We start from the raw sequence: 22,906 nt of genomic DNA on the forward strand, positions 1-22,906 counted from the left end.
CCTTCCTTCCTTCCTTCCTTCCTTCCCTCCTTTCTTTCTTTCTTTCTTTCTTTCTTTCTTTCTTTCTTTCTTTCTTTCTTTCTTTCTTTCTTTCTTTCTTTCTTTCTTTCTTTCTTTCTTTCTTCTTTCTTTCTTTCTTTCTTTCTTTCTTTCTTTCTTTCTTTCCTTCTTCTGCCAGTAGCTGGGCTGAACTCCAGAACTCCTTTGGCTTTCTTCTTCACAGATGGTGTTCTACCACTTTGCTTTCTTGTTCACAGCTGGTGTCCTACCATTTCAGTCACCCGTTCTGCTCCCTTCTCCTTACTTCTGTCAGTATTACAAGAGGCATCTTGGAGAGGCACCTCAGTCCCAAAGCACCACTTCCCACTCTAATCATCAAGCCCCTGCTGATCAGGAATGTCTGGCACTGTGCAGTGCAAACATCCACACTGGAATGCACTGCTCTGGAAAGCCTTCTTGCTTCTGCTGGCCCAGCACTAGCAGCCCACTCTTCCTTATGAGGCTTTGAAGGATGTCCATATCCCGAGTCACACTGCTGTCAGAGAGATCGAAGATACAGCCCTCCCGAGCCACATTGTCCTTCAGTATGATGATGCCATTTTCCTTCAGGCCATCACAGCACCGGGAAAGAAATGCAAGAAGGTCCTTATCGGTCAGGTACCCTACATGTGGGGCCAAGTTGATAAGGAGAAAGCATGAAACAGGAAAGAGGGAGGTGAGTAGGAAAGAACACAAGGCTAAAAATCAGGAGGACAGCCATTTGTTCACTTAGTACTTGTTCACAAAGTACTTAAAGACCTGAACTATCTTAGCTGCAGAATATGAAGTTTAGATAAAAGAATGCAAGACCTTTCTCAAAGGATCTGTTCTCTGACTTTAAGAAAGATATCATACTGCATGGCTTGTCTACCTCATAGCCATAATATCCATCTAAATTGTTCCTCCATGTCCTTTAACCATATATTTCTATTATCTCTCACACATCACACACACACACACACACACACACACACAGAGAACTCCCAAAACACCAAAATCGAATTCACTTGTGTTCCAATCCTTGCCATTTAAATCTAAGCATGTCTCATTCCACCTATATATGTGGATGCACCACTTTAAATATTAATAATGTTAATAATTATATGCTAGCCCCCAAATCAATTATTCATTAGTTCTTAATAATTACTCATAATTTATGCTCAAAATTTGATCCATTCCCTATGTGTGGGAATTGTCAAAATTCAGAAGTTTATGTCAGGGGTGAAATCTGGAAGACCAGAATTGTTAGAAATTTTCCTAAAACCTAAGGCTCACATCTACCCTAAGCACAACTACAGCTAAATCTCCCCCTTATATTCTTGTTAGCCCAGACAATCCACTTCTTCTAGCACAAAAGCAAGGAAGAGTAGAGGCAATATCATGCAGGACTAACCAGAGACCCACTGAATCCAGATGACATCATATCTCCCAAAGGAAGGTGTAAATTCCTGCAGGCTGTAGCAGTGGTAGCTTTCTACCTTGTCCCCTTCAATCTGCAGGTAGTTCTGAGCTTCCAGGAGGAATGATTCCATCATGTCCACCAGTTCCACACTGTTGAAAACCGGCAACAAGACATGTTTGCTGACCCTTCCTATCCCAGAGCCACAGTCCAAGGCGCAGTCTGTTCCAGCTCTCCCTGGCCCCTGTAGAAAGATAGCTTGTGGGCTACTTCAAGTAGAGACTCACCTGAGTCTTGGACACCACAATTGCGTCCTTTAAGTCAACTTTACTTGCATCAATTTTATGCCATAAGTGCATGCTTTAAGTTCCTATAATATAGAGTCAATATCTGCTGTAACAATCTAGATATGGAACAAAAAGATACAAATATTTCTTGTGCTATTTTTAATTTTTCCCAAATGTATATCTTTTAAAAAATGCAAACTAACTTTTCAAATAGTGTTAGTTTTAAATACTTGGTAGTTCTCTTCAAGAAATGAGTGATTGATACCTATGAAAGCAAAACTTTAGTGAGTGCAATTTGGATTATGTCCAGAGCTAAATGGACTGGCACTGTCAGTAATTACATTAAAAATGGGGAGAGGTGAGAGGATGGGATCCAAGAACTGAGAGTCTAAGTTTTAAAGTTACTTTAAAAACTTGTGGAAACATTGCATTTTATATTGGGATGATTGTACTTTCATTATTGTCTTTCTAAACTGGATCTAGGGAGGCTGTGAGCTGAGAAATGCCCTTTGTTCCATTTTCTGAGTAGAATTGTACCTCCAGTCAGGTCCTGATGGTGCTCAGCATGTTCATAGGTGTAAAGGGTAGTTTCAACCATTATTCTCATTATTTTTGATGCCAAAACATGTCTTTTGCTCTTTGTACCCAAAACTACATATTTGCTGAAAATATTTTTCTCTTTTTTTAAAGAGAGTGTGTTACATTAGCTAGAGGTAGGAAGGTAGTGAGGGAAGGGAGGACTCAGTCAATGCAAACTTTCTCAAAGTTGATTCTACACTGTTTGAAAAAAAATCTCTTCTGATTGGTAAGACTCAGGTAGTCTAAATTATTTGCTCATAAACAGGGATAGCTACTGAATAGGTTTTATGCTAGAAATTGAAATAACAAGATCTTCAAAGTTACCAATTAAGATCTTAAGGGGAAAAGCCTACTCTTGATTTCTCAGGATCTAGGACAAAAAAAAATGTCTAAGGGTCAAAGATAAACATGTGAAAAAGACATATCAGCAAAAAAAATCTGCCTTCTATTCAATTCAAAGGTTTTCCTTATAGTAGAAAGGTACAATGAAGAACAATAAGTGCAGTAATGACAGCTTCTTTAAGAGAACGATAAGCAAATATTTCTATGTAGCAAGATCTTTATGTCTATAATAATTACAATAATTGAAAAATTCAACAAGATGATGGCTATTATTTCTGCTTTGGAGATGAGTAAATGCTGCTGTTCTATATTACGTAGCTAATGCCAGTAGTAGAATTTGAACAGGAACTGTATGAATCTGAAGCCAGTTTTATGTTAGGAATGTCAACTCAAGTTACAACTCTGATTACCTCGGTAGTATCTAGCTACTGCTATACTTTAAAAAGTCTAAGGTTTTATTCAGACCCAGCAGGAAAAGGATCTATGATTGAGTATAGAAAAGAGAAGCACATCGCCATATGCTCCTAGGTCTGCTTACAGTATGATGGCCTCCTCATCCCAATATTGTAATTTAAATTGTTGTTGTTGTTGTTATTTTTGGCCAGTCCTGGGCCTCGGACTCAGGGCCTGAGCACTGTCCCTGGCTTCTTTTTGCTCAAGGCTAGCACTCTGCCACTTGAGCCACAGCACCCCTTCTGGCCGTTTTCTGTATATGTGATGCTGGGGAATCGAACCCAGGGCCTCATGTATACGAGGCAAGCTCTCTCGCCACTAGGCCATATCCCCAGCCCCTCAATATTGTAATTTAAACTGCACTAATTCAGAACAAGTTATAGGCTAAAGATTTATATTGTAAATACTGCAAGACCCAAAATTTCCAAGTCAATTTATAATGTAAGATGGGAGAAAACATAAGGAAATTAATTTTAAGCTATTAGAGATGACTTTACTATTTATATGTTCAATGAGAGATGCTCATTATAATTTTTAATACTTGCATGGCCATGAAAATCTCAGTTGATCATAAGGTAGACACCATAGAGATCTATGCCTTGGGATTTTAAGAAGATGGTAACAACTGAACTTTTTAGTTTTCTTAATCAATGAGTACATAAACACTAGCTTCTCTGTTTGAAGTGAGACAAGATCTGGCCTGGACAGCCCCCTCTCACACCCCATCATTCGCAAGGAAGCTCCTACTTTTTCATACTAAGAAAAGGAGTTCGTGAGGAGATAAACGTTTTGAAATAAAACTTCCTTGAAATTCCTCATGCTCTAAATAGTACATACTGCCAAGCTAGATGTGTGAGTTTGATTATAGTTATTCTTTGAAAATATTGCTATTTAAAATCAGAAAGAAAATATCTTTCTTTCAAATGTGAGCCCCCCCCCCCCCCACCGCCTTTCCCCATCTATTGCCTAGAACTCTACAATCTATTTCATTCTATGTGGTTAGCACTGGTGCCTATATGCTGGTATTGGCCCCTTTGTTCCTTTATTAATCTCTCATTCACATGCAGATCCTGTCAGGGGGGGTATTTAAAGACTGACCTCTCACACTTTGGACCTTTGGTTATACAAGCTGTAATTATGTTGAAATCGGATGCCCCTTGCACATACAAGATTAGAACTACATATGATGTACCATTTTAAGACAAGGAGTTTTATTTATTGTACTATCTTAAATTTATGAATTCATATAAAAGAGTAACATATTATTTAACCACTTCATCATTTTAATTTCAATTCTGTTTGTATGGCTTTGTGTGTGTGTGTGTGCACGCGCGCGCGTGCATGCGCGTGCACACGCGGGCGTGTGTGTGCCCACAGGTACTGTGGCTTGAACTCAGGGTCTAGGCACTGATCCTTAGCTTATTCACTCAAGGCTGGTGCTCTATCACTTGAGCCACAACTCCACTTCCATCTTTTGGGTGGTTAATTGGAGATAAGAATCTCACCAACTTACCTGCACTGGCTGGCTTTGAATAGTGATCCTCAGATCTCAGCCTCTAAGTAGCTAAGGCATAAGTCACTAGCACCCAGCCTATATCTTTTATTTTAGAGAATATTATTTTTAGCTTATTCAGGAGAGTTGAAAGCTTAAATGAAAGGGCTCTGTGCCACTGTGTAAAACCTTAGGAACATAGTAAGTTAGAGTTACATTGTTTAGTCAGCAGTCTCATATATGATGTTTTGAAATAACAAAAGATTTGAAATATCAAACATAAATAACATCAAATACTCATTACTTTTTATGAATTGCTACTTTCCCCCACTAGAAATCTAAAACTGATGGGAGGTATAGATATGCTGGTGGTACCATTTGTATATTTGCTAAAGTAAATGCATTTACAACTCTATTAAACAGCTTTCCTCACTATCCCATGTCGCTAAGTGTTGAAAGGAAAGCAAAACTTTAAATGAAACAATCTGCCTTTTCCCAGTTGACACAATAAATCATGTCAGATATTCATATTCCCTAACTCCTTGTTTCATGACCTAGATACTAATTTAGCAGATTATTAAGGTCAAAGTACTAAAATATCATTCCTTTAAAAAGACCATGTTTGTACTTTGTCAGAGGTCACAGCTTTACAATGAGCCTTGTCTACTAAGAACTCCTATTTATTTGAAAGGAGCAGGCTGCTTCTTTTCCAATATAAACATGCAAGCATAAGACTATTTCCTTTCCCAGGTCTGTGGGCTTGCTGCTGGGCTCAGTCTGATCAGCCTCCCTGTGGTCAGTTTGGCATTCCACAGCAAGTGACAAGACAGCTGGATTACTAACTAAGCTTCTGAAATGCTCAGGATCAAAGTCAGCCTGACCACAAGGCAAGCAGGAGGGAGTGCTTGAATCAGAATAAAGGAAAGTTAAGGTCCATGGTGGAGAGAGAGAGAGAGGGGGGGGGGGGGGGGGAGGGAGGGAGGGAGGGAGGGAGGGAGGGAGGGAGGGAGGGAGGGAGGGAAAAGAAAGAAAGGCAGGATTGGGGGGGTGGGGGGCAGGGAGTTTGGGGGCTGGGAGTAAGTTTCAGTTCTGTCTCTTATGGAACTGCAACAATGACACCTTCCTGAACTTTTCTAAACCCCTGTTGCTACACCTATATGAAGGAAGCTAACAATAATACCTTGAAGAATTTTGAAGAATAAGTGAGACTTAGCACTCAAGTGTTTAGTAGTGTGATGGCCCATCTTAGAACTAGCATCTCATAAAATCAGTCAGCAGCACTGATTTAGAAATACCTTAGGTCATCTGACTGTAGACAGTCATAGTCACATCCCTAGGCTTCCCAGGCTTTATGAAGGTAACTTCTATCTGACAAATACTTTGGCCTCAGGAATCTTATCCTGGTTGTGTTTTCTCTCCTGCCAGGCTTGATTTTCAGGCACTAGGTACTCCAGGAAGTCGGGGTCACCTCAACACTAAGGATTGTGTTCCTGCTATGCTTCTGAGGAGGTTCATAGTCTAACTCCAAAACCAAATATTTATGGTTTTCTTTTGTCAGCATAAGATGAACTCCTAATCTTCAACAAAAGACTTTGTGAAAGGCAAAAGGTTTATACAATATGAAGAAAAGCTGGAATATGAAGCAATTTGGTTTGTAACAAAATTAAAACAACGTTGTTTATAAAATAAGGTTTATCTTTAGTGGGACCAATAGTATCTTTATTGTGGGGGTTTAGTCTGTTCTAACAACTAAACAAAGTGTCTTAAAATATAATGAATGCTATATATGACCTCTTATTTTTAGTAATAGTAGCTATAAATTAGATTTATTACATGTTCATTACCTGTACTAAAGCAGATATCTAATGTGTTGTCGCATTTTATCTTTTCATTGTTCTTTGTGTCAGGCTCTGTCATGCCATAGGCACAGATAAGAAAACTGCAGCCTAATGCATGTATGTAACAAGCCCAGGCTTGTTTATACATTAGATAAAAGAATCATGATGATTTTAGAGTCCAAGGCTTTGGCCCCTCCACTTGACTATTTATTTATGACCCAAACAAAAGAAAGTAAAGGCTCCTTATAAATCAGGACTACAAATGGATCATATACCTTCAAGAGAAACCTGAATTATGTATAAAATAATGGTGCTAAGGTATTATATCATCCTTTATTTTTAAATTCCACATAAGCACGCAATTTCCTACTACATAAGATTTTACTGTGGGAAAAGCAATAAATCAACTCAAGATCCTAAAAAACAAACAACAACAACAAAAAAATCATGATTTCTCACTAACCATCTGGTGTTAACTATCTCTGAAACTATAAAAGACATGTTTTCCTAATCTTCAGATAGTAATAGTCTCGCTGCTAGTATACCTTCCCCTGAAGCATGCAAGACTGGCCGGTGTTAGGAGCCTGAGAAGCCAAATGAGATAAACCTGAGATCTGATAAGTTCCTTCCTTTCTGAGCATCTTAAAACAGGCTTCCAGGCTAAACAGTTTCCTGAACAAAAGAAATTTAAATTGACTTAAGTGACGACCAAGAAACATTATAAGTTCAATATTTGCAAGGATTTTACCCTCTTCTCAAGCTTCAATAAAATAACTCACCCCAACAAATTTCCTAAGAAATTCACGAGAGGCCTGGATATCTGGGTTGGATAGTTCAATGAAATTTCCCATCATGCCTTCTTCCGTGGCTGGTACTTCTTGATAGAAAAGTTTAGCTCTTGCATAGAACTGCATCTCACCATCAATGACTTGGCTTGTTAAAGCATACAATTTTACTGCAAATAGAACATGTTTAATAGTTATTAATATTCATACATAGAACAAGCTCAATTTTATCATGTGTTAAATTTCTTCTTATAAGCCCATGAAATTGAGCTGTGGAGGAAAAACATTAGTTTGGAATTAGTAGGCCTGTGTTTAAGTTCTAACTCAGGGATTTGTATGCTGTGTGACACCAAGAAAACGTCTTAAACCACATTTTGTCAGAAATTTCATCTATAAGTCGCATAGTTTAATAGACATGACTTACCACTGTATTTCTCAAGTCTAACTATAGAAAGAAGAATCTCACCAGTTTGATATTGAATTTTTTTCTCCAAACAACAAGTACTCTACAGTAATGGTCTCACTAATGTTGACTTCAAATCACAAAGCTGGTATACTTATGTTGTCATTTTTTTTTTGGCCAGTCCTGGTCCTTGGACTCGGGGCCTGAGCACTGTCCCTGGCTTCTTTTTGCTCAAGGCTAGCACTCTGCCACTTGAGCCACAGCGCCACTTCTGGCCGTTTTCTGTATATGTGGTACTGGGGAATCGAACCCAGGGCCTCATGTATACGAGGCAAGCTCTCTTGCCACTAGGCCATATCCCCAGCCCTGTCATTTCTTTCTAAAGCAAGACTAATCCCCATATATCTGTACAGCCATATAATATAACACTAATGCACTTGCACTCTATCTTCTAAAAATAAAAGAATAAAAAGATAAATTATATTTATTGAAGGGAATGGGTTAGTTTGTAGCAGGTAGTTTACTACACACATTCACATATTTCTGTGTCATTTTGTAATTTAAAAGCACATAGAGGGCTGGGAATATGGCCTAGTGGCAGAGTACTTGCCTCATATACATGAAGCCCTGGGTTCCATTCCTCAGCACTACATAAAACAGAAAAGGCCAGAAGTGGCGCTATGGCTCAAGTCATAGAGTGCTAGCCTTGAGCAAAAAGAAGCCAGGAACAGTGCCCAGGCCCTGAGTACAAGCCCCAGGACTGGCCAAAAAAAAAAAAGCACATAGGAGGTATTGCTTTCAAGATACTCCTTTTTAGGAAAACACATGTTCTTCTGAATGGTGAATGAAAGTACATTTAAGTATGTTTTGTAAAGCAGAATTCACTTATAATACAATATAATTTCCTTAGATGACATTAAAAAGGAAATGGAAATGGCAGGTCTTTCTGTTTCAGCCTTGTAGGCTGTGTTCATGCCCTTGTCTTCCCTCTCTCTAGGGCTTTCTGACAATGTCTGTAGTAGAGGAAACTCATAATACTAAAGAAAATGAGAAGAGATTGCTGATGGCTTCATGATTTCAAAAGATCCCTAATAGTGAAAAAGCAAATAAAACAAAGTAAAAAAATGCAGACCAAAATGTTTACAAGAGAAAATTACATTCCAGATTTAGAGCAAATGGAATGAAAGCAGAAGGAAACTAGAAGCATAATAACAATAACAACAATAATAATAGTAATAAAGTAGTTCATCAAAAGTTAGTCTATAGAACACAAAGGTGAAGGGACAAGTGCACCCTTCTGGCAGCAAAGGCAACACAGCTGTAATCAAAGTAGAGGAGAAATATGTTTCTTGTAGGAAAATAAATGCATAGCCAAAGGAGAATTATCCTCTGGTACTGGATCCTAAACTCTACATACTTAAGAAAATTTCATACACTCACATGATCACATTCATTAGAGTCCAAGCAGGTTTACTACACATGTACTTCTTGTTCTTTCTATTTAGAGAAACAAAGGAACAGTTATCCATTGCCTATAATAATTTACGTTGTACTTTATTCCTACATGGAGATGAAAATGATCTCCAAACTCATGAGAGTAAAATACCACCCTGAAAGAAAAAGATTAAGATAAATAAACAGAACTAATCCCAAAGGAAATAGAAGTAGTAGAGAAAACGAGAGTATCAAAATTGAGAGACAAAAGATAAAAAGACAAATGACTCCAAAAGCAGTACTTGCTAAACAATTTGGTGTAAACCAACTGAACAATTCATGGGAGGGGAGGAAACGGGAGGGGGAGGGGGAAGTGAGGGAGGAGGTAACAAATAGTACAAGAAATGTACCCATGGCCTTACATATGAAACTGTAACCCCTCTGTACATCACTTTGACAATAAATAAGTAATTACTATTTTTTAAAAAGTAAATGTACTCATTGCCTGACTTATATAACTATAATCCCTCTATACATCACCTTTACAATAAAAAGAGTAAATATAAATAAGTAAATTAATTAAAAAGAAAAAAAAGGTAGACGAGAGTTTAAACCAAAGGCGGAAGGGGGACTCATATCCTTGAAGAAATAAATGAATGAAAACATCCATCAATCCAAGATAACAAACCAAGAAAATAACAATTCAAAAATCTAACAAAGATCTTAGACATTAATGTTCTCCTTACCCAAATCCTTGGAATATAACACTGAATACATTTCCAGAATATAAAACTAAAAAGGCAGTTATTAAAGACAGAAGTATAAAGATGAGACCCTCGTAGATTTAATCTATGAGGTCTACCATCAAGCCAGTTAGACAACTAATAAAAAAGGCAGAAAGCAAATTATTACAGAAATATTAGAAGGAAATTTTCAGAGCTGGAAAAGATTGTTAAATACGAGAAGTGATGATGAGCATCAATTTTAAAGACAATTTTATTTTTATTCTTTAGACTTTCAAAACAAAAAAGGTTATAAGAAGATTATAAAGCCATTTAAAGGGGAAAAAGTGTTTGGCCTTCATGTGGATTGCCAGATTTGAAAATAAAAAGGTTCAAAGTTAGAATTGCAATTTAGGTTAATAGTGAATAATTTATCAGTATAACTTACAAAATATTATGCAATGCATATGACATATACTGTTGATTATATTAAATTCAAATTTAAATGGCATGCTGCATAGTACTCAACAATTCTGTGCTAATGGGCTAAAATAGGTTTCCTATTACAAATCTCGTCAGAAACACTGAGAAGCAATGATGAAGAAAAAATAAGTTTTGGTCCTAAGTTTAATACCCATTTAAGCTGTTAAATGGTATTTACTTCTATAGATTCATTCTTCAGAAATTTCTTGAAGCTATATTCCAGGAAAATGAGGGCTAAAACCAAGAGAGGGTGCTTGGTGAAAAATGCTATAGTTAACTTGGGAATTCATTGAAAATAAATCCCAAAATGACAGTTATTCATCAGATCTGGGAAGACATTTGTTCATTATAAGAGGAAACATAGCTGATTCCAAGTAATAGACAAAGTAGCCAATAAGCAGGGAGACATTAGTAATATTCTAAAGAAGACATCTCTTTAATCAGCATTGCCAAAATAAAAGAAAGTTGGAAGCTCTAGGCAAACTTATTTGCTTCAAAAGTATTGATGATGATATTAAGCAAACCAACATATGGCATAGTTCTGAGTAGAAGGAATCTAAAGAAAAAATTTAGCCTTAACTAAGAAAATTTTCTGTAGATTACCTCAAAATTGTGATGTTAGACTGCTTAGTACTTAGGGTACTGCTTACCCCTAAACTGAAAAACTACATAGTCTCAAATTTTTACTCTAAAATTAGAAGTCTAGTAAATAGCACTTGTTTGACCTTCGCTATGACTACATTCCCTCTAGGGAAGTACATAGCATTTTCCAACTGGAAGACACTAGAATGAATGTTTGGACCCTGAATAATAATGAAGATTCTGAAAGGGTTGCAAGAATCAGTTTCCAGGGCTGGGGATATGGCCTAGTGGCAAGAGTGCCTGCCTCATATACATGAGGCCCTGGGTTCGATTCCCCAGCACCACATATACAGAAAATGGCCAGAAGTGGCGCTGTGACTCAAGTGGTAGAGTGCTAGCCTTGAGCAAAAAGAAGCCAGGGACAGTGCTCAGGCCCTGAGTCCAAGCCCCAGGACTGGCAAAAAAAAAAAAAAAAAAAAAAAAGAATCAGTTTCCATATAAATCATTTTCTGGAGACCAACAATATCATATAGTATTGTCCCCATATGTACAATTATATAGTGAATTTTATTATTAAAATATGAATCCTTTAAAAGTGTGCCAATAAATGCATAGAAGCTTCTTGTCATTTAACACGCAAATTAGCTATTTAAAAAGAAAATACAAAATTAAAAGTAGGACTCTCCTTTTAAAGAAAAGTAGGTCGATTCCCCAGCACCACGTATATAGAAAATGGCCAGAAGTGGCGCTGTGGCTCAAGTGGTAGAGTGCTAGCCTTGAGCAAAAAGAAGCCAGGGACAGTGCTCAGGCCCTGAGTCCAAGCCCAGAGACTGGCACAAAAAATAACGAAAGGAAGGAAGGAAGGAAGAAGGAAGGAAGGAAGGAAGGAAGGAAGGAAGGAAGGAAGGGAGGAAGGGAGGGAGGGAGGGAGGGAGGGAGGGAGGGAGGGAGGGAGGGAGGGAGGGAGGGAGGGAGGGAGGGAGGGAGGGAGGAAGGAAGGAAGGAAGGAAGGAAGGAAGGAAGGAAGGAAGGAAGGAAGGAAGGAAGGAAGGAAGGAAGGAAGGAAGGAAGGAAGGAAAGTAGGAAGCACAGACCCACAACAGTTCTCCTTCCTTAGCACTTAGTATTGTATAAGAAATAAATTTGTGGCTTGATAAATGCTTAGAAATGATCATCTTGGTTCTCACCATATCAATAATATGACTGTCCTAAATTCTGAGTTCCTCACATTAAGTCACACTCATCCCAGGAACTCAGAATTATCCCAGAATCATCCCAGGATTGAATGATGCTCAGGGATAACTGGCCAGACACAGCTCAATGCTTTTCTCAAGGAGCAAAGCAGCCACAGTCATCATCACCTGCTTAAGTCAACTAGTTGGTAAAGTGTATTAAAACCCTAAATCTGGACATGGTAATGGTCCAGTATGCCAGAAACATTTAGACCCCACGTGAATGCTCAGCTCAGCAGGTGTCTGCCTCAATAGGTGGGCTTTTACCGTAATAGGCTTGAGTTCTCATTTTCACCTGACAGATGCATTTCATTAAAAAAGATATATGAGGTGTCATAGCCAAACCCAAGGTGTCCCTTCCTGAGAGATCCTGTACTGGTGAATGTTGACTTAGATAGAACAATCCATGATCAGCTCATGTCTTTTTGGCTATAGAAATACATGTAATGTCTTGTTCTTATGAAATTGCAATGCCACAGTGAGACTTGGGGGCCAACTAAGACAGAAAATAGGCATTCTGGTAGTTCTTGGTATAATATGGTATTTCTTTATGAGCTAAACTCCTGAAGACCTTCTGAGTATTTTGTTTCCTTGATACATAAAGAAAACGAAAGTACATGTTCATTTTCCCTGAAAGAGATAAAAAAGATTATATAAACTTGCTAAGACAGATGACTATCTAAGTGTGTACATCAAGAGTCAATTCAGTATTATTTCATCATCAAGTACAAACACAACCCCCAGGAAACAAGATACATAAGGCCAAATCTCTCACTTATGAAGATTACAACCTAGAAAGGAAAAATGAAGTCATATATTGCTGCATGTCCAATGAATGTTACCACAGTTGTCCTGGGAGCTCAGTAGATGCCTGTAAGTAGAAGCAATTAGAGAAAGATTCCAAAAAGATCTCAGCCATGAAGAATGTTTTTGGTTTGGGTTAGTGAAATGTTCAAAGGAAAAGAATTTCTCATGGTATGGACCATCCAGATAAAATACCAACTTTCCCAATATTTCAATTGAAGAAGTGTTTTGCAGGTAGCTAAAAAATTGTCTTGCTCTACCTCTCAGCTTCTGTCTCTCAGGTACAAACAAATGGGGTGTACCTTGAGGTGACATGCTGCATGATGACCTTTACTGTCTTTTGATATAAAAATTTTGAGAAAGTCATAACTCAAAATCTTATTATAAATCTGAAAGAAGATATTGACCCAATATGAGAGATAGCTTCAAATACTCAAGGCAATATTAATTAAGTTTTCAATAGAGAAAGGAAATTAATAAAACTAGGAATCTTTTATTTTTATTTTTCAAGTTAACAATATTTATAATATGAGGAGGTTCCATTGTATATCCATTCATGTACACAGTGTACTTTGAACACATTCACCCCCTTCATAACAATCTTATTATTCTCTTCCTCGTCCCTTTTTCAGACAGTATTTTCTGAGTTTATGATATCTTCTATATAGATGGATATCAAATTTTATATCAATCTATTGAGCCATACCTCCAGCCCAGCTTTTTACTTGTTATTTTGGAGACGTATTCTAAGAATTGGACTGGTATGTCAACTGAATATTAACCTAAATCTCCTCCAGAGACTATGGCCCAGATTTAAGCAGTCATTTTGAAATGACTTCAGGCAAAGAACATTTAACCAACTTAGCTCAATTAGGAGATGCTCTTCCGAAGGGAAAGACTTTCTGTGTGTACAGATGAGTACTTCCCAGTTTGGCTATTAAGATGATAATGGGGAAAGGAAAGGAGAGGAGAGGAGAGGAGAGCAGAGGAGAGGAGAGAAAGGAAGGAAAGAAGGAATAGGCATAAGGAAAGGAGGCAGAGAAGTAAAGAGGGAGATAAAGAGAAGGCAGAAAGAAGGAAGGAGGAAGGAATAAAAGAAATAAGTTCTAGAGTAAGACAACCATGGGTTTGCTTGCCACATAACACTACTTAGTTCTGTGGTATTAAGTAGGTTACACAACTCACATAATCAGTTTCTTCTTCTAAAATGAGGCAATAATATGTATAGCACATGTTGAGATTAGTAAGGTAGTGTCATTGAAAGGACCTAGTAGAGTTCTTAGCTTAGAATCAAAGCAAGGCATTCATGACTCATGTCTGTATTCGTAGCTACTCAGGAGGTTGGGATTCAGAAGATATTAGTTTGATGCCAGCCTTGGTAGAAAAGTTCACTAGAATCTACCTCCAAAATAACCAGCAAAAATACTTGAGTGGAGGGGTGGGTCAACTTGTAGAGCATCATCCAAGCAAGCCAAGCAGATGTAAGTCCCTGAGTTCAAATGCTAGTAGTGCCAAAAAAGAAAAAAAAAAGAATAGAACTTCAATAAATACCACCCTCTCCTTCACTATGTTTTGTTTACCCACAGGAGGAAGAGGAGAGGTGGGATTGTACCAGTATTTCTTGTGAAATCCAAAGATATGGATGTCCCAAGATATTAGAAAGTTATCATGATCAAGTATTAAATTTCTCAAAGTCCTTCTAAATTTCCATTTGATGTGAGCTGTGTCTGGTTTTCCTTATCCCTAAAATAATGAAAGGCTTGAAGAGACTTTTTCCTTTTCAAGTCAACTGTTTTTCTTCAGGCTACAATGTAAGTGAGATAGCCAAAAGTGAAGAAGAATAATACATTTTCTCCAGTAGAGCAAGGGACCCCTTCATGCTCCCACCATATATCTTGCCTCCTACCTACTTGCTGAGTCTCTTCCTACCTCTCTGGTCCTTGTTGAACACCCTGCCTGACCTACGATCAAATTTGACAAGAACAGAAGTCAAGTAGAGATATGGAGACCCATTTTTTATGGGAAAATTTTTCCATCTCAGGATCTGAAGATGAATTAGCAGTCTATGCTATATCTTATTTTCTTTGTAATCTCAGCACTTCCCATTATACTCAAATTGAAGTAGGACTTCTTTGAATGATGATTCAATAAATGATAACATTTGTTCTTTGAACAGTATATAGGTTCAACAAAGTGGTGAGTGGCTTGGGGGAAAAGTTGGCAGAAGCTCACACAAGTCACAGCTTTGGTTTATGAAATCTTCCCTCCTAATTAGGCATACTGAAATAATTTTAAAAGTAGCAACTATCAGTGATTAAGCATGCATGTATTCAATGGTCATGCAAAGTATTTACATGTAACTGAGTATTTTAAATAAATGTTATTTACACGTTCTAAAAAGAAATCAAGGAGGTTAGAGGTAAACTAAATTTTCCAAGGTCAGGCAGCTAGGAAGTGACACAACTGGCCTATTTGAATCCAAACCCCAGGCTTTATCCATCTCACATTCTCACCTGAAAGTATGTCTGCTAAATAAAAAGGAAAATTCTCTTTTCTTCATTTTTCTAAAGAGAGAAGTGATCTTGAAGTATTTACACTGCAAAGGCAACAATAACATCTGAGAAATTTAAAACTGGGCAATGAGTTATGTAGCAGTGCTGACCACAGGGATGAAATCAATTTGAAAATGCTAATAGCTCTATGGTGAATTACACTGTAGAATTTTGAACTGTTCTATAGAAAATATTTTTGTTAACTCTGTTGCTTAATTGTAATAGAAAAGGTGTAACTATTGTTCTTAATTTCTTCTTCTGAGAGGTCTTCTGAAAAGAGACCAGGAAGAGAGAACTACTGACATTTAGTCCTACAGGGTTTATTCTTGTAACCCTATGAGACTGGAGTTATAGTTATCATTTTACAAATGGATAAAAAGAGGCTGAGAAAGACTAAGAAGAGTTATAGCAAACATTTGGTCTTCCTGCTAAACCACATAGAATCCTAAGTAATAATGTCCTTGATTCTTATTCAATCAAACAACTAATGGGTATTTACTGCAGTCTATGTATTCAGAAATGTGACTGCTGCTAAAAGAATTACTGGTTAGTTTATATAAGCATCACTAATCTGGCCATAGAAAAGTACCATTAAGTACTGGCAGATAAACTAAAGATTCATATTGACTTGTTTTCCTGTTCTACTTCTTATTTGTTCACAAATAGCCATGTCTGGAAATTCTTTTCACTCCATGCTTCCAACTGTCTATTTTATTCACGGGATTACCTATCTTACTCACAATAGAAGGCTAATACTTTGCATAGACTATCTTTTCATTCTAGTAAAATATAATACATATTATATATGTAAAATGTAGTATATATATCACATGTATATCATAAATATATAAAATATATAGATGACATATGCATATGTGCATATATGCACATATACACACTAACAATACCATTGCTACACACATGAATCTAACTCCTGCTCATATGGGAGGCATGATATAGTATGATATAGTGGTTATATAGGTATGATATATTGGTTAAAAAGATTGCCTGGGTACTAAGCCTGCCCCTCCCTGTGCCACCACAAAATCTTTAACAAGTCATTTAACTCCTGTGTAGCATTTCCTCAAATAATAAGATGATCAAAATAACAATACACCTGATAGAGAGGTTATATAGATGAATTGAGATAATCAATGTGAAACACTGAGAACACTGATCAGCTTGTTTCCATTCCCCCCCCCCCCCGAAAATCTGTTATGTTTCACAATATCTCTAAATCTTTCATTGGAGACTTTTAGCTATGTATAATCCTGGGTTGGTATTCCATAAATCTCTGAGGCTGCTCAAGGATGGTTTAGCAAATTTCTCCATGACTGATTGTCACCACAGAGTGTGCTAGAGTGAGACTGCCTGCCTGCCACAGGCAGCTAGAGAGAAAGAGGAAGGAAAGACAGAATCAAAGAGTCTGGTTAACCACAGCTCTTTCCATAATTGCCCTCAAACAACTAACTCTCTGTGCAGACTCTCTGGGAGGGGGTCCCCAACTTTTTCTTTGAAAGAAGGGCTTTATTTTCATTTTTATGAAGTCTTGAAATCATCAAGAGTAGGGGAAGCCAGCTCTAAAACACCTCTGCAAAGCTGAGAAGGGAACATCTCTGTTGGCTGAGTTTTATTTCCAACCTTAAAGAGCCCACTATCTGCTGCAGCCCGAAAACTCATGCAAAACGAATTAAGTTTATTGTCTTCAATAATGCCTGTTCTAGAAAATGCTACATGATGATTTCAGAAAAGCTCTGATTCTGAGGAAGGAAAGAAAAACATTAGTGCTTATTGGAGATGTTTTACGTTTATACTGCATTTAATCCTTCAAATATCCCTGCTACAGTTTTGAAGAAAATGATGCTCATAGACTTTAGTCACTTACAGAGGTCAATTCCCTATTAGTGCAATGCAATGCAATTTGTTCTTAGTAGGAGAACATTTCATTCATTTAACAGATATTTAATGAATCCTTTCTGTGTGCCAGGAACCATAGTAAATGCTAAATATGTAGATCTAGAAGAGGGAAAATTAGATAAGGCTCTATTCTCATTAACACTGGAATCTAGAAGAGGAACTGATGCGTGCAAATGTAATCTGTGAGCATGGTATGAACTTCTGAGTCAAAAACAACAAAATTTAAATGAATTGATCAGATTGGCAAAGCCTTTTATTGAATAAAAGCCATACTGGCATGGAATTTAAGTGTTTACTTTCTCCTGAACAGTCCGTTTCTGCCATGGGACAGAAATGACATATACTAAATAATCTGCTTAGAGAGCTGGCAGATTGCCTTCCCTTCTCCCTTAATTTAAAGCTTTTAAGGAGAAGTAGAAAGTTATTCATAGATTCTTTTCCACTACCAGATTTTTAAATCTTGAATAATAATAGAGGGTATCATGTTAGTATTGAATCTTCTCCAATGTACAGTATTTTGTACAACAATGAGAATTCCACAAATTTCTCTTGCGTTGAAAACAACTAAAGAGACCAGAAAGTAGCATCTGATATAGCTTTCTCTAAAAGTATGGGTTTTCCCCCCCTTACAACATTTAATGATCAAATATGCATATGCTCCCTTCTCATTTTCCAGAATTATATTATTTCTGGGCAATGGATTCTAAATGGATATAATATCTATCCTTTTGGGCCAAAGTATTCAAAGCTAATAGACAAGCCTTTAGCCACAATTTTCTGTTACTTGGGGGACCAGTGATGTTCTAGCTGATGGAAACAAAGTCATCCTAGATCCCTGAATGCCTGTGCAAAATATAGCCTGCTCCTCTGCTTCAACAAAGCATGGAAACAATTATGTAGCAGAGTAGATGTAGGTGTTCAGCCAATCAAATTTCAAGAATTCATTGTTATTGCAGCATAGCCTGGTCCAACTAATGTAATCTTCAAGTTCTATCATCAAAGAGACATTGTATATGGGACTAACTCTGTGATTCTCTGGGAAAACTATGCCCAGGCTACATCATCAGAATAAAAAATATAAGCAATGCTCCTTTATGGAAAACTGAAACTAAGTAAAATAAAATCAACTTTTTCTTGGAGCAGGCTAATGGTATTCAAGCTGTGTTTATGGACCCACCTATGCATGCTATACAAGTCTATGGATCCCTTGGTGAGCTTTAGGACATATATAAAGAAAAGACTATATCCCCAGTCATAAGCCAAGAAGTTACACTTTCTCCTTTGGGCTTCCATGCAATATTTTACCAATAAAATAGTGTTTTTTTTAAAGAACCATCATTGTAATCATAAAGGAAAAAATTTAATCATAAAGGAAAAAATGATTTTAGTGGGGGGAAAAAGAAGGGTGGAGATTAAAGGCAAGGCTAACTTTCAGTCTCTTCCTTGCAAACTGGTTTTCTTGTAATTTGTCATGTTTAGAACTCACCTCCAGCTACTTTCAAAGTTGAATCTTTTTTCTCTCTAGTAATCATTTTGAATTCTGGCAGTCGTCTACCCTTTAGTGAGTCTCTTCTCAGGTATTGTAATTGATAGCTTTCTCTTGTCTAGTATAACTGAAGCTACTACTAAATGGCTGTTATAGAATCATGTCCTGAAAGGTATTTCTAGAAAAGCAATGCTTTGTCAATGTACATGACACCACCACTTCCAAATGAATTACTCTAATTTTTCCATTTGGATATACATGAGACATATTATATACCCTAAAATAATTACTCTTGGGCAGTATAATACATCGGACAGAGAGTGCTGGAGTTTAGTTCTTCCTTAGTAATAATCTTTCTAGATTAGATAGCATTACCTCTGCTTTTTCTAATTTGAAAAAAAATATGAAGTTGAAATGAGATGGTAGGAAAACAGAAGTAGAAAAGAGTTGATATTTATTTTATCCTATAGATAGCTGTGAGAATCAAATAAAGTCATAGATGGGAGAATGGTTTTTATAAGAAAGCTGTATAAATATGAGATGTGGGTATTTGAATGCATAGAATTAAAAATGCCTTAGAAATGGGTTTATAAAATGAGACTTTGTTGGGCTTCTAACATCGAATTTCTTGAATTCAATACAAAGAACTATATAGCCCTTTCCACAGCTGGAAACTGGCCACAGCAATTATACAATGGGGCTTTCAGACAGCCCTAAGAAAACAGACCAGGACTGAGACACAGCATTCCTGCTTTCATTGGGAGAAAATATAAATCAAAAAGGAGGGGTGCTACATCAGTCTTTAATCATAAGTTGTTTCCTCTTCAGTGGTGTTTAGTGTACTGAAGTAACTACTTTCACAGAGGATGAGAAAAAGTAGTATATACAAACCAGATAAACCTTTTGTTTTTCTGTTGTCTTATTCTTTGAAAATTAGAGGAAATAATGAAAATGGAGACACATTACTACCTCAGGTTTTGTCCTTCTTATTCAAAGACTAAACTAAAGTAGCCTCCTTTCAGGTTCCCTGGTTGAATTTGTGACTCAGGAAACCTAGAGAAGGTTACACACACACACACACACACACACACACACACACACACACACACACAGTAAGCACACACACTAAGCACATCAGATCCTGTTTGTCTTTTCAACTCTTGCTTGTTGTAATATTGAAGAAATCCTCTCATCTCTGAATTGCCTAATTTGTTCAACTCTAGCTTTTGCAAATATTAAATATATTGTCCAAAACTCAAGAAGTAAGTTTGTCTAGGCCTAATACCCAGGCAACTGACACCCAGAGAAGCAAAGTCATCCCAAAATAGAGGCTGGCCTGGCCAGGCAGCACTTGAACTTAGACTCTCCATTAAAGAATGCCATTGAAAGATTTCAGCACACTGACATTGACTGTGTATGTGTGTGTATCTGAAAAGTATCCTTGTTCTAACTTCTCTTCCAAATATCTCTCAACCTCACACAATCCCTTCAGTCATTCCTTGTCCCTTAACTAATAGTTGTGACTCACTTACCCAGGGGAATTTTCTCCAGCAGGTAGAGATAGCTCTGAAAGAAGTCATTACGAATGGCTTTGTGAAGGATAAAGGACATGCTATGTCGACAGAGTTCATCATCCGTCTTCTGCCAGCGGGATCTAAAGGCAAAATGGGCTCCCAGGTGGGCCATGGCGAAGGAGAATAATAATTATTCTTGTGGAGAAAGGACCACTTGTCTGGCTGTTTCTTTGAATTAGCTTTCTCTTCCTAAAAGAACTTGAGACTGACATTTTAAACCAGTCCCCTGTCCATCTATATCAGGACAAGCCGTCATGGGGCATAGAGGGAGGGGCAACAGACAGGGAGAGGTCAGGCTCTTGGCACACATGCACTGTCTGATTGCTTGTGCGACACCACTCCAAGCCAGCAGGTGCTAAGTAAAGATGAAACCAGGCCCTGTGAGAGATCCTGCTTCATCCAGGAGAAAAAGCACGCTTCCCTCCTTTAGCTGCTGCTTCAAACTGGCTCCAGCACAGCCTGCTAACACCCTGAATACTTGCTCTAATTTGATTCCTAAATTGGAATAGCCTAATTTACATTTCAAAGAGTGGTGAATATTTTGCAGGAGATCTTGTTCCCTGATTTCCATCTCTGTTCATGGTATGCTGAGTCTTCAAGTTACAAGGACCCTTCAAAGACATCTTAGCCACTCACATTCCTTTCATCAGTACAATTTTCCCCAAATCATTTTATAGAGATGGTATGTGTTTCCTATTTTTAAGGATCTTCAAGAGATGCAATTATTTGAAAGCCCATTTTGATGTTTAATACCCTTCTCTATCAGCAAATGCTTCCATTTAGAACGCCTGTTTATGCAAGCCTGTTTCTTCCTTTCTGACTATTGTAGATATCATATTCATCCTATGTACATTCATGTTCCACACTTTGTATCTTCAGATTCTCTTTCCTGATCTACTCTTGACTGTTTCCATGTTACTATGTGCCCTGAGAGGCTGACCCATACTGATGACATCAGTGCACCCCATTACTTCTGGCTTTTAGTTGCATTCAGCCAATGGATAGGGTGCACAAGTGAAGTCAACGCATTCATTCTGCTGGCACCTTTTTTTATCCAGATTCCATTTAGCCAAAAGTGGTAGCACCTATTGGACGTCTTCTCATAGTTCTGTTTCTCTTTCACTTCACTGCTTGAAGCCTAGGGGTAGTGATGTGCTAGGCTGATATAAGCCAGAGTTCTTATATTTCCCTTCACTGGCACATATTTTTATAAATAGTTCCTTGTTAAATCAGCTCAGACTTGTGAATGCCATCTATTCCTTGCAGAAATGAATACTGTTCTGCCTCTCTAACATTCCTAACAGGGAAATAAGCATGAACTCAGTGTACTACTTGCCCCATACTATGCATACCCAATCACCCCATGAGTGCACATGTGTGTGAATGTGTGTGTATGTAGCTATATATATGTCCATATTTACTAATGCACTCATGATGGTAGGCAGTTTCTAAAATGGTCCCAGTAAGTCCAGGCTGCATAACATATTACACAGCACAGTGAGTGGCTTAAATGGTAAACATTTATCTCTCACTGGAGGCTGGGGAATTCAAGATCATATATGCAAGTGAGAACTTTCTTCTTGGTTCCCAGCTGGAACTATTCTCATTGTATATTCATGAGATAGAGAGCAAATAGTGAGATAGAACTTTTCTGTCTTTTCTTATAAAGTCACCAAGTACCCCATTTATAACTTGTTTCTTGATTACCTCCCAAGGCATCAGCTCCAAACTCCACCACTTTGAGGTTAGAATCTTAGCATTAGAGTTTTGAGGAAATGCAAACATCCAGTCCATAGCAGCCTCTATAAATACTCACTTCCACCCTACTTATTGCTCATGCCTTTCTATCATCCCCTTTCCTCAAGAGTAACCTGGACTTACTGACACAACTCTGAAGAATAACATGCAGTAGAGGTGATGGGTTGTCACACCTATCTGGGTCTATCTTGGTCTAAAAGTCTATCCTGGTCATCTCATTTCTCTCTCTAGCTTATTTGCTCTGAGGGAAGTCATCTGCTCATTGCAAGTGCCCTATCAAGAAGTCCATATGTTGGGCTGGGGATATAGCCTAGTGGCAAGAGTGCCTGCCTCGGATACACGAGGCCCTAGGTTCGATTCCCCAGCACCACATATATAGAAAACGGCCAGAAGCGGCGCTATGGCTCAAGTGGCAGAGTGCTAGCCTTGAGCGGGAAGAAGCCAGGGACAGTGCTCAGGCCCTGAGTCCAAGGCCCAGGACTGGCCAAAAAAAAAAAAAAAAGTCCATATGTTAAAGTCTTTAGTCAAACAACCCAGGAAGAAATGAATTATACCAACAATGTGTTTGAGGTAAGAAACAAATCCTTCCCCAATAAACAATTCAGCTGTAACCTAACAGAGAGACCCTAAGCTAGATAAGCCATACTCAGTTTACTAACCTACAGAAAACGTATTTATTCATTAAAGCAAATGACTTTTGAAATAATTTGCCACCGTGAAGCAACGGATAAATTCTTTATCCATT

At 37.8% G+C, this 22,906-nt stretch overlaps 1 protein-coding gene across 1 annotated transcript; it reads right to left on the reverse strand.

Annotated features, from left to right (window-relative positions):
• Positions 1-160: 160 nt before the first annotated feature.
• On the reverse strand, positions 161-20,689 carry Ntmt2 (N-terminal Xaa-Pro-Lys N-methyltransferase 2). The gene is made up of 4 exons (XM_048357318.1): positions 20,362-20,689; positions 7,209-7,384; positions 1,433-1,682; positions 161-662 (listed from the first exon to the last, which is right to left on the reverse strand). The coding sequence occupies exons 1-4, from the start codon at positions 20,513-20,515 to the stop codon at positions 391-393; spliced, it is 852 nt and encodes a 283-aa protein (XP_048213275.1). The 5' UTR covers positions 20,516-20,689; the 3' UTR covers positions 161-390.
• Positions 20,690-22,906: the final 2,217 nt, after the last annotated feature.

The sequence above is a fragment of the Perognathus longimembris genome, chromosome 11 (assembly GCF_023159225.1).
Source record: "Perognathus longimembris pacificus isolate PPM17 chromosome 11, ASM2315922v1, whole genome shotgun sequence".
In the NCBI taxonomy this organism is placed as follows: Eukaryota; Metazoa; Chordata; class Mammalia; order Rodentia; family Heteromyidae; genus Perognathus; species Perognathus longimembris.